This window comes from Henckelia pumila, unplaced genomic scaffold, assembly GCF_033568475.1.
Source record: "Henckelia pumila isolate YLH828 unplaced genomic scaffold, ASM3356847v2 CTG_461:::fragment_3, whole genome shotgun sequence".
NCBI classification, from domain to species: Eukaryota; Viridiplantae; Streptophyta; class Magnoliopsida; order Lamiales; family Gesneriaceae; genus Henckelia; species Henckelia pumila.
This window is the reverse complement of record NW_027331831.1, coordinates 12187189-12199877: the sequence shown is the minus strand read 5'-3', so window position 1 is coordinate 12199877 and position 12689 is coordinate 12187189. Positions and strand designations below refer to the sequence as shown.

The following is a 12689-nucleotide window of genomic DNA, read 5'->3' as shown; positions in this document are numbered from 1 at the left end:
TTTTATAAATTAATAAGACAATTTTTTTGAAAAACCTTTGTATAAAATTATGTTTGTCCATGTTATAAATTAATAACTCTCTAAAATTATTATTATTATAGCTATTAACGCTATTATCGGACTTTGAGTATTTTGTTGTATTCACGTGGTGTGTTTGGAAGACGAGGCAAAACTATCGTCATGGAGATAGGAGAGGACCGATATCCGATAACATTGATTGGAGCTTGAAAGAACATGTTGTGCACATGTATTTTAAATTATTTCCTTATTGCATTCAATTTCTATATTTATAGTATTCCCTTTCTTAGAACAAGTGTTAAAATTGGTAATATCAGTTATATCTTGATTCAAAATATTTGATTCTGATGATATAATGTTTCCATGCTTTGTAGGTTCTTATTTATGGAAATATATTGAAGATCTATTTATAGGAGTGTTTGGACCGATCAGAACAAGAGAGACAACGAGATAGAGAGATCAAGAGAGTGAAAAGTAGAGAGCAAAATACATAGAGAAAGTACTGCAGAAATTCTAGAGTATTGAAGATCAATCATTAAAGAATTTTTGAAGAGATACTACTGCTACGTTGTGTTGCCGAGTAGTGTTGGAAACACTGAAGAACACACGAGTGAAGTGTTGTTCAGAAAGTGTTTCTTCTTTTACTGTTAGTTAATTATTCTGCTGCACAGTGTTTTCTTGAAGTGTTGACAACACTGAAAGATAACACACACTCGAATATTTATTTCTGGTATTTCTATGATTTCAGACTGTCCAAACCTTACAATTGGCGTCAGAGACATTCACTTGACGATACTAAGTGTGATTCTATTTTTGTGTTTGACAGGACATCACAATGGAGATACCTTATTCAGGAACTGCTCAACGTCCTCCAATCTTGGATGGATCCAACTATGCTATCTGGAAAGTTAGGATGCGTGTCTACATCAAATCGATTGATGAAAAGGCATGGCAGTGTGTGCTACAAGGATGGAACCCACCAAGGAAAACTGATGGAGAAGGAGACTTTCCACTCAAACCAGAAACGGACTGGAATGCCGATGAAACTGCTGCTTCGAATATGAACAATAAAGTTAATGCTATATTTACTTCTCTTGATTCTAATATGTTTGCACTTGTAACTAACTGTGTTTGTGCTAAACAGGCTTGGGAAAAACTTCAAATGCACTGTGAAGGATCCAATAGTGTGCGTCGAACCAAAAGAAGGATTCTCACTACTCAGTTTGAAAATCTAAGAATGGAAGAAAGTGAGACAATCGATGATTATGAACGACGTTTGAGGAAGATAGAGAATGAGGCAATTGATCTTGGTGATGCTATTTCAAACAAACGTTTAGTGAGCAAAGTGTTGAGATCACTTCCTAAAAGATTTCAAATGAAGATTTGTGCAATTCATGAATCGAAAGACACATCAATTCTGGGCTTGGATGAATTGATGAGTTCTCTTCGAACTTATGAATTGGAGATGAAGTTTGGAAAAAAGGACAAAAGGTAAGTCTATTGCACTTCAAGTTTCTAATGACTCATACAACGATTTTGTTAATCTAACACATGGAGTCAACGAATCTGACTTAGGAGATGATTCTATTGCCCTACTTACCAAACAATTTGGTAATTATTTGAAGAGAATGAGAGATTATAAGAAACCTGGTCAGAAACCTAAAGTTTTGAATGCTCCTGCTGTTGGAAAACCATTAAGGATTTGTGGACCAGAACAGAATACTATCCCTTCAAAGAGTCAAAATCACTTTCAGAAAGAAGGAAAAACAATGACTATCTCAAAGAAGTTTGAGTCTGTGAAGTGTCATGAGTGCACAGGATTTGGTCACTTTGCTAATGAGTGTCCAACCAGACTTCGCAAAGGGATGTGTTCTTCCCTAAGTGATGATGAAGATGAGGAAGGAACAGAACAACGAGAAGAAGAGACTCACAATGCCCTCTCAGTTTTGGTGCTGCAGAAGAAACATAGTGTTGTCACTGGTGTCACAACATTGACCAAAAGGTACTGTGTCTGAATGCATCTGTTTCTGGAGACTCAAATCAGGAAGCTGTTGAAGTAGAACTTTCTTGGGATAATGCTCAGAAGATGTATGAAGAATTGTATAATGACTGGATATTAAGAAACAAGACAAATTTTGATTTAACAAAGGAGAACAGTGAACTGAAAGCTTCAGTGGCTAGACTAGAAGTTTTTCTGAGCAAGAAGGATTTAGAACTAGGCAAGGTTAAAGAAGAGCTTGGAAGAGAAAATGCAACTCTCGCAAAGTTTAATTCAAGCAAAACCAAGCTGGATTCAATTCTGATGATGGGAAAAGATGATAGAGCTGGTCTAGGATTTCATAATAGCAAGTTTGAAGTTGGGGAGTCATCACAAACTATTTTTGTCAAAGAGAACAGTAACTCTGCTAGTGTTCCGATTGCAATTCCAAAGGAAAAACCAATTCCATTGAAGACACAAGCTCCTGTTCAAAGGAAAAAACAAAGGAAACGTAGGTTTGTTTGTCATTACTGTAACAAACAAGGTCACATCAAGCCTTACTGTTTTAAACTCAAGTATGACTATATGTACTGGAATACCAGACAAGTTTTGCCATCAGTGTTGCCAAAACTGAACCAGAACACTGCCAGGATGAAAAATACTGAGAAAAAGGTTTAGGTACCAAAAGCTAAATCCAGTTGTAATGTTGTTTATACTTCCTTAAAACTAATGTTGTAGGTCATTGGTACTTCGACAGTGGCAGTTCACGCCACATGACATGATTGAAGAAGTATCTTTCTGACTATGTTGAACAGGATAAAGGAAAAGTGACATATGGAGGAGGAGCCAATGGAAAGATTGTTGGAAAAGGAACCTTGAATGTAGAGGGACTGCCGAAGCTTCACAATGTTCTACATGTTGAAGGATTAAATGCTAATCTTATTAGCATTAGCCAACTCTGTGATGATGATCTTTATGCTAAATTTGATAAGAATTTGTGTCAAGTTTTTGATAAAAGTAATTCGTGTGTTTTGACAGGGTCTAGATCATCGGACAACTGTTATCAACTTGGAGAGAAACTTGCTTGCAATTTCACCAAGGTTGATGATTTGAATTTATGGCATCAAAAGTTGGGACATGCCAACTTCAAAGCATTGAAAAAACTGAACCAGTATGATGCTGTACGTGGGATGCCAAATTTAACTTCTGGAGTTCCATATGTGTGTGGAGACTGTCAAAAAGGTAAGCAAACTCGTGTGTCACATCCAGTGTTACAACACTGTGGGACAACATGATGTCTTGAACTCCTACACATGGACTTAATGGGACCTATGGAGGTTGAAAGCTATGGAGATCTGAAGGGGAAAACAATTGAAGACAATATTGATGATCTGATAGAAACTGGTTCTTCCCAGACTGATTCTAGTGTTGTCATTAGTGTTGTCCCACCTGAAAAATCACCCAGCACAACACTGAGTCCAACACTGAATATGAATGAACAGAGTACAAAAGATCAGGATGATTTTGAAGATGAAATACAAGATGCTGGACATAATGTACCTAGCAAAATTCAGAAAAACCATCCTACTTCACAAATCATAGGAGATGCACAAGGAAGGATGCAAACCCGAAGAAAGGAAAAAGTTGATTATCGAAAGATGAGTGGATTAGTGTGCATGACTTCCGCATACTCTCAGGTAAGACATTCTTGCTTTGTGTCTAGTATTGAACCAAAAAATGTTGGTGAGGCTTTAAAAGATGAGTTTTGGGTCAATGCTATGCATGATGAACTTGAACAATTTGTTAGGAATGATGTGTGGATCTTAGTTCCTCCACCTGATCATAGTAATATCATTGGAACAAAATGGATTTTTAAGAATAAAACTGATGAATCAGGAAATATTGTAAGGAACAAGGCTAGGTTGGTAGCTCAAAGGTATACACAAGTTGAGGGGGTGGACTTTGATGAAACTTTCGCACCTGTAGCCCGTATAGAATCTCTGAGATTATTGTTGGCTATTGCATGTCACATGAAAATGAAACTTTTTCAAATGGATGTAAAAAGCGCATTTTTGAATGGAATTTTGAGTGAAGAAGTTTATGTAAGATAGCCTAAGGGATTCGAAGATCCAAATCATCTTGATCATGTTTATAAGTTGAAGAAGGCCTTATATGGATTGAAACAAGCACCTCGTGCTTGGTATGGAAGGCTCACGGAGTATTTGCTTGACATTGGATTCAAAAGAGGTGAGGTAGATAAAACACGAGGTGCTTATTTCAATCCATATAAGGCCTTATTCACCAAGCACGAGGTGCTTGTTTCAATCCATATAAGGCCTTCTTCAACTTATAAAACACTTTTTGTTCAAAAAGTACAAGGTAACATTCTTATCTGTCAAATCTATGTTGATGACATAATTTTCTGTGCTTCATCTCAAAAACTTGTAAATAATTTTGTTGAAATCATGACTGTTACCTTTGAAATGAGCATGGTAGGTGAGTTGAATTACTTTCTAGGATTACAAGTGAAACAAATGAGTGATGAAATCTTTTTTTGTCAAATCAAATATGCTAAGAATTTGGTGAAAAGGTTTTGTACTGGTCATGTTAGACATATGAAAACACCAATGTAACTAATGAAAAACTGTGCAAAGACAGTGTTGCTGACAGTGTTGACAACACTTTGTACAGAAGCATAATTGGAAGTCTGCTGTATCTAAGTGCAAGTCGACCTGATATTATGTTCAGTGTGTGTTTGTGTGCCCGATATCAATCTGATCCTAAAGTCACACATATGAAAGCTGTAAAACGAATTTTGAAGTATGTTGCAGGCACTTTAGACTTAGGGTTATGGTACACTAAAAAAACCAATACTAATTTGGTAGGCTATAGTGATGCTGATTGGGCAGGAGAAGTTGATGAGAGAAAAAGCACCACGGGTGGTTGTTTTTATTTGGGTAACAACTTGGTTTCATGGTACAATAGGAAGCAGAACCGTGTGTCACTTTCCACTGCTGAATCCGAATATGTGGCAGCAGGAAGTTGTTGTTCTCAATTAATTTGGATGAATCAAATTCTACAAGACTATGGTCTTAAAAGTGAAACACCAATTGTGTACTGTGATAACTCAAGTGCTATAGATATATCAAAAAACCCAGTATAACACTCTCGAACTAAACACATTGACATAAGACATCACTTCATTCGAGATTTAGTTGAGAAGGACATGATCCATATGGAGTTTGTTGGGACCAATAACCAACTGGCCGATATTTTTACAAAAGCATTAAACTTTGAGAGATTCTCCAGTCTTAGAAAATCTCTCAACATGTGTTCTTTATAAGCACTCATGGTTGCTGTCCTTAAGTGTTGCCAACACTGACGAACAACACCAAACATGCATGTGCATTTTTAGGACTTTAGGCATACTGCATATTCATAATGTTCTATGTTTTGCACTATTTGATAATACTGACTGACACTTTGTAGTTCTTCTGTCAATGTTATTTTCAGAACACACTTGCCATGAAAATATGCTTTAAACCACGAAGTAGTTGAGGGATGTTCGTGTATTCCATGATCTTGTCCCATGTGAAAAGTGGTTTTAAAAATTAAAAAGCATGGTTTGATAAAATTTCAGTGACCAATGTCTTGAAAATCAAACTAAAATCGGAAGAAAATTGGAAAAAGCTACCTAAGAGAGTCCAATGAAGACCGTTCTTTTAGTGTGCAGGCTACCACTTCTGAATCAATATAAAAAGGAGAAAAACATGGCTCTGGAGGTGTGACAAATTCAAAATTATTTTGAAGACTACAGTGTTGTTGGGAAGTGTTGTCAATACTGGTGCTTAACACGTTTTGCACACACTTTGCATGCATTATTTTTTATCTAATCTCATTACATTCTGTTTTAGACATAAATTAGGTCATGCATTTTGCATTTATTGTGATCATATCGTGCTCAGGGTTAAAAGTTCAAAGACGAACAAAAATTGGAAAAATTGCCCAACTTGCTGAAAATTGAATTGGATGAGATTGAATATGTTTCAGTGGCGTTAAAACTCGATGTGGAGTTATTTATTTTTGGGGAATATTGATATATTCTTAAGTGAGAGTTTTCGGATATCCTTAATTAATCAAATTTAATTTCCTTAATTAGAGGGATTTTTTTTTACCCGTTGGAGATTTGTTACCGTTAGGGGGAGATTTCTAGTCTGATATGATAGATAAGGGTTTTTGATTTTTTTACCGTTTGAACCCCTTATCCCTATATATTTCTAAGCACTGTAGAAATTGATCTTATCATCTTCAACCTTTTCTAACTCTCTCTGCAAAAATTCTCTGAAACCCTTACTTCCTAAATTGTTTATAATGGCAGGCAAAGCTTTCGATTCGCATGATATACGATCGGAGATGGGTTATCAAGAGGAAGACAAGCCTTCGGAGGTATCTTCTGGAAATCTTATTCTCACGATTGTACCTGCTGTCATTCAACCTACACCGTTGGCAGAAATTGCTCCAGGAGAACCCGGGAACGAAATCGACCTTGAGAATCCTCCTGATTTCTCAGTGTTGAATCGTGTGTTCCCAACACAGCCAATAGCGAAAAGGTCAAAGCGCCAAGCGGGCTTCAACCTCGATTTTACTACCAATAAGAGATTTCGTGGTAAGGGGGAGACTTCACGTCCTATTTTGGATGATCCAGATTTCTCATCTGGAGATAATTCTGCGGATCAAAATTTTGAGGTAGTTGCTAGGACAAAAACCTCTGTTGCTGAAAATACCAAATCAAAGAAAGGAGTTTCATCTAGTGGTGATGATTCTTCTGATAGAATTTCTACTGATGTGGCTTCTACTGAGAAAGAGCCATCTAGTGCTGCTGTTGTTGATGATACCACAAAGACAACCACAGAGACTCCACTGTCTATTGATGAGGAAATTTCACTGGCCTCTTTCATGGCGAATATTCGAAAGACCAAGGCTAAACCAGTTGCATCTTCACAAGTTTCATCTAGTGGTGATGAACCAGATTCTGAAATGATGCAAGAGTTTGAGAATAACAGGCCCCAGAAGTCTGATAGTTCATCTTCTTCGAGTTCTGAGGAAGAAGACTATGAAGATGCTTCTTCTGATGGTTCTGAAAGTTCTGATGGTTCTGAAAGTTCTGTTGCTGAATCTGACTCTGAGATTGATCCTGCAAAGGCATACAATCTTTAGTTTTATTCAAAAGAATCTGTTGATGAATGGGAAGCTCTGTCTAGAAAAGACTGTTGGGAAGAAAGAAATATTGATGAAGTGTCCTTCGAAAAGCAGAACTTGGTGACTTTCTTGAAATAGCAGAATTTATATTCTACTGTCACCACTGCCGGACCATTTTCAAGAAGAGCTGTGTTAGAATTTTACTGCAATCTGAACATAAAGACTGGAGATGAAGAATCATTTAAGTTTGGAAGAGTATACATCCGGGGAAAGGTGTATGACTTTACTCCTGTTTTGATCAATGAGCACTACAATACTCCTGATATCGATGATGATTCAGTTACTGAGGATATTGATCAAATCACTAAAGTGATCACTGGAGGAATGATTCAAAAATTTCCACTACACCCAGACAGTTTTCAGCTGCAAAGCTTACTTCTTTCTTTTCTGTGCTTCACAAAATTGCGATTAGGAATTGGACGCCATCTACCAATACAACAGTGGTAACTAAGCCACAAGCCCTTGCGCTGTTTGCCATTGGAACTCAAGCTCCTTTGGACTTTGGAAATTTGGTGTTTGAAAATATTATGACCTTTCGAGAAGGTGGTTGGAAAGCAACTAAGTTTTCGTTTCCTTCATTGATCTATGGTATGCTGGAATCTCAAGGCTTCACGAAAGAGGATGATGAAGAATTGATTGGAGGAGATGGGCTTATCAAGATCGCACTTGGTTTGCTGAAAGGAAATAGGAAGATTGATCTACCATGGACTGGTGTTGTACCCAGTTTTTCCAACACTGAGTCTGTTCCACCCATGACCATTCATAACACTGCTGTGATTATGTTGAATTCTACTGCAATTCGTGCTCAAATGGCTCATGCTGAACTAAAAATTGCACAAGCAAAAGCTGATATGGAGTACTATGAATCCTTAATGGCTGAGTACAGGACTAAACTTGGACTACCAGGGCCCTCTGGACAAAAAGGGGGAGTAGGATCAAGTGCTTATCAAGCTGAATATGAGGAAGATGATTAGTTGTGGTTGATCGTAATTGGTTTTAGGATTCTTTTCTTATCCTTATCTTTTATTGTTGTTATTTTGCTCTAAGTTCGAAATATATTTCTGAGTTGATTAGGTTGTGCTCCTTATTACTCTTTGATATGATATTAAACTATTTGTTACTCTGATCTAGTAAGTGTTGAGAGTCGGTGTTGCCACCACGACCGCACAACACTGTGTTCTGAGATGATTAAATTCAAGGGGAGCTTTAGTTGCATAAGATAGGGGGAGTTATTTGCACTTGTATGTGTGTTTTGTCCAGAAAGGCAAAAAGGGGGAGTTTGAAAGAACATGATGTGCACATGTCTTTTAAATTATTTTTTTATTGCATTCAATTTTTATATTTATAGTTTTGCCTTTCTTAGAACAAGTGTTAAAATTGGTAATATCAGTTATATCTTGATTCGAAATATTTGATTCTGATGATATAATGTTTTCATGCTTTGTAGGTTCTTATTTATGGAAATATATTGAAGATCTTTTTATAGGAGTGCTTGGACCGATCAGAACAAGAGAGACAACGAGATAGAGAGATCAAGAGAGTGAAAAGTAGAGAGCAAAATACATAGAGAAAGTACTGCAGAAATTCTAGAGTATTGAAGATCGATCATTAAACAATTTCTGAAGAGATACTACTGCTACGTTGTGTTGCCGAGTAGTGTTGGAAACACTGAAGAACACACGAGTGAAGTGTTGTTCAAAAAGTGTTTCTTTGGTTTTTATTTTTCGGCTTAGAACTTCCTATTGGTTTATTATTCTAGTTCTTACTAGTTTTTAGGAAGTCGTTTATTTTCTCAATCTGTTGAGAAAAGTAGTTTTTTATAAAACAATCACTAGTTGGGTTTTGTAAACTGATTTGATTTTCTAGTGATTATTTCGCCATGATGCATCGCACAAGTATTTGATACTTGTGCATAATTATCTGTGTTTTATTTACTTTTACTGTTAGTTAATTATTCTGCTGCACATTATTTTCTTGAAGTGTTGACAACACTGAAAGATAACACACACTCGAATATTTATTTTTGATATTTCTGTGATTTCAGACTGTCTATGTGACGCCCGGGGCTGAAGAAGCAGGGAGTGATCGCCGGTGCCAAGAGGTTGCACGGATAATGAGCGGCTCCTGGTAGGCTTCTAGGCGGAGGGAGACATGAATGAACCGATCTCGTGCCAGAGTGAGAGGGGATTCTGAGACTGTGTAGGTATGGGACTACATAGTTGAGGAGGGCTTAAAAGATTTCATATGTACTGCTCATATCAAGAAGGTGCATCTTCTTTTCGGAAGCTCATCACATAAGAACTCCAAAGTTAAGCGTGCTTGACTTGGGGCAATTATAGGATGGGTGACCCCCTGGGAAGTTTTCCAGAGTGCGTGTGAGTGAGGACATAAGCACGCTGAAAAGACCCGTCTTGATACAGTGGGTCGTTACAGTCTAAACCTTACAGAGCTCGGTTATGCTATCTGAATATCATAAAGCTAAGGAAAGGGGTGCGATGATTATGGACAGTGCTGAGATTGTGGGGTTTGAAATCGCAATGAAGAGTTGAATCAATATAGTATTGGAGGAGTGATCAGAGATGATCAGGGAAGCCTACTGCTAACTTTTGGTAAGCAAATCACTAAACCTTTGTCGGTGGTCCACCGAGAACTTCTGGCAATCAGGGAGGGCGTATGAGAGGAACTTTAATGATGTGCAAGTAGAGTCAGACTCTTTATTGGCAGTGCAAGCAGTCACAATCAATATGGAAAACCTTGGATATGTGGGTCAATGTACGGTGGAAACTAGGATGCAAATACAACAACTAAGATCATAGAAGTCAATCATGTCCGTCGCTCGGCAAACAAAGTAGCTCATTGTATTGCTCGTTTTACTTGTTCTATCCCTTCATCTTTTATATGAGTGAATGATTATTTTTCTTTTTGGTTGGTTAAACTTGTAACAAACGATGTGCAATAATAATATAACGAGTTTTTCCAAAAAAATAATAATAATAAGGCTATTATTGTTTTTGTTATGCCTTGTTTTACTTGAATAGTCAATGAATGAATTACTTATTTATTTTTTATAAATATATATGTGTAATCAATTTTTTTATATATTAATTCAAAGAATATGATTATATATTATAATGACTTTTTTGTAATTAATTTTATGTTCGCTGAATAAAATAATACTCTTTAAAATCATAATTATTAGTTTATCAAATAATTAATATATCTCGCAATTAATAAAATTTCATAGTCTCAATATTATTAATTTATCGAAAATTTACGTTCAAAAATTTTTTTTTTCGAAAATTTAATATATGTGTGTATTTTGTTAGTCCTTGGGGATCTTGCATATGTTATGCCATGTCTAGGAATTTTTTTTTTCTCAAGTTGGTAGAGTTGGCGGACTTAACTCTCTAGTCTCTACTCATAAGAAGGGAAAAAAACCTTGGGTTTTCTATATCGTGTAAATTGAATTTAGTACCACAATGACATATATTTTAAAAGACAAAAACTCCTATGAAACGGTCTCAAGAGTCATTTTTTTAGACGGATTTTTTATATGAGTTATTTATTAAAAAGTATTACATTTTATACCAAAAGTATTATTTATTATTATAAATATGGGTAGGATTGACCCGTCTCACGGATGAGACCGTCTCACAGGAGTGTTACTTATTTTAAAAAATAAAATACTGTGTATACAAATTAATAGCATTTTAAAACCCTACATTATATTTCTATGCACCAATTTTTTACTCACAAAAACTCTTGTGAGACCTTTACGCCAGTTAATTTAGTGAAACAAGTCTCTTATTCAACTCGAAGCATGAAAATGCATTATTTTTTTAGTAACAATCATGTGAGACGGTCTCATTCGTGAGACAGGTCAACCCTACACATATTTATAAAAATAATTAATACTTTTGACATAAAATGTAATATTTTTAATGGATAACCATATAACAGACTCGTCTAAAAAAATAACCTTTGAGACTATCTCATAAAAGTTTTTGTCTTATTTTTTATGTTAAAATTATTACTTTTTACTCTAATATATATGATCGGATTAGCACGTCTCATTGTAAGAGACTGACCCTTTTTAACTTTGGAATTTGTTCATGATTGACTAGAAAATATTCTTTGATTTGTTAATACTTTCGAATTCGTTAAAGAAATAAAAAATTAACCTCATATAAATTCTATGAATTGATCAACAAAAGAGGCAAGAATTAGTCAAAAGTGAATTATTCTGGCCAATCACATTCAAGTTCATGACCCTTTCGCACAAGAAATTAACATTACAACTTACAAGTAGCGTTCTCTTTCTTTTTCGTATTAATAATGACTGTGTATATACTTAGATGAGGCATACACATTGTGAGTACGTATTATAATATAATACATGTATATTATATTTGACATGAACATAATATATTATATTTTAAAAGTGTTTTTTAAATAAATTATGTTTAATATTAAAAAGTAAATATCCCAATATATTATATTTTTGTGAAATTTCTAGAGATGATATCAAAAATAAGAAAATTTTAAACTAGTTTCTTATAATACCTTTTTATGTGAAATGGGATATGATCATTTAAAAAAATCAAAAATTATAGAGAAAATGAATGAATATTTTATGAGATGTGATAGTGATAGATAAATAAAAATTGACTAGAATATATTTTATCATTTTTATATTAAATAAAGATGAAGTATTTTGTTTAATATAAGGGTATTTTATTTGGTTTATGCAAAATTATATCATGACCATAAAATTAGTTATTCTTGACCCCTCTCATAACAGAAATAATAATAATAATAATAATAATAATAATAGAAAATATTTTTTTTGGTTCATTAACTTTTCAAAATTTTGTTTTGGTACACTAACTTTTTAGTTTTTCGAGTATTTTGGTCCAACTGCTGATGTGGCCCTGGAAAATGCTGACGTGATATCGAAAAATGATGACGTGACACCGAAAAATGCTCACGTGTCTAGCTGCCATGTTAGCAATTAAATCAAAATCACTGAAAATTTAAAGTTAATGTACCAAAACCAAAATTTAAAAATTTAATGGACCAAAACAAAAAAAAAATGGACAACTTATTGGACCCAAAAAAGCATTTCTCCTAATAATCTTTACTGTTTATAATAGTTGAGTGGGTTAGAATATATGTTTGTTTGAGGACACCAACTTTTTTTTCTCATTTTACCCTCTTTTCACATTTCTACCTTGAGTAATTCTTACACATCAACCCTTACTTTCACAAATTTTCGATTACATGGGTCATGGTCACCCAATCCATCCGCCTCCCCAAAATCCCACTAAACCTCCCACTCACTCCATGTTTAAAAATAACTTTTATTTTACACACGAATAGGTGTATATTTTTTTACTAGTAATAATAATATGTAGATACATATATATATATATAT

At 35.0% G+C, this 12689-nt stretch overlaps 1 protein-coding gene across 1 annotated transcript; it reads left to right on the top strand.

Annotated features, from left to right (window-relative positions):
- The first annotated feature begins 853 nt into the window (after positions 1 to 853).
- On the top strand, positions 854 to 1513 carry LOC140872015 (uncharacterized). The gene has a single exon (XM_073274753.1). The coding sequence runs from the start codon at positions 854 to 856 to the stop codon at positions 1511 to 1513; it is 660 nt and encodes a 219-aa protein (XP_073130854.1).
- The last annotated feature ends 11176 nt before the right edge of the window (positions 1514 to 12689 follow it).

Coding starts and splice junctions, on each gene's coding strand:
- LOC140872015 (XM_073274753.1), top strand. CDS start 854: ATGGAGATACCTTATTCAGGAACTGCTCAACGTCCTCCAATCTTGGAT.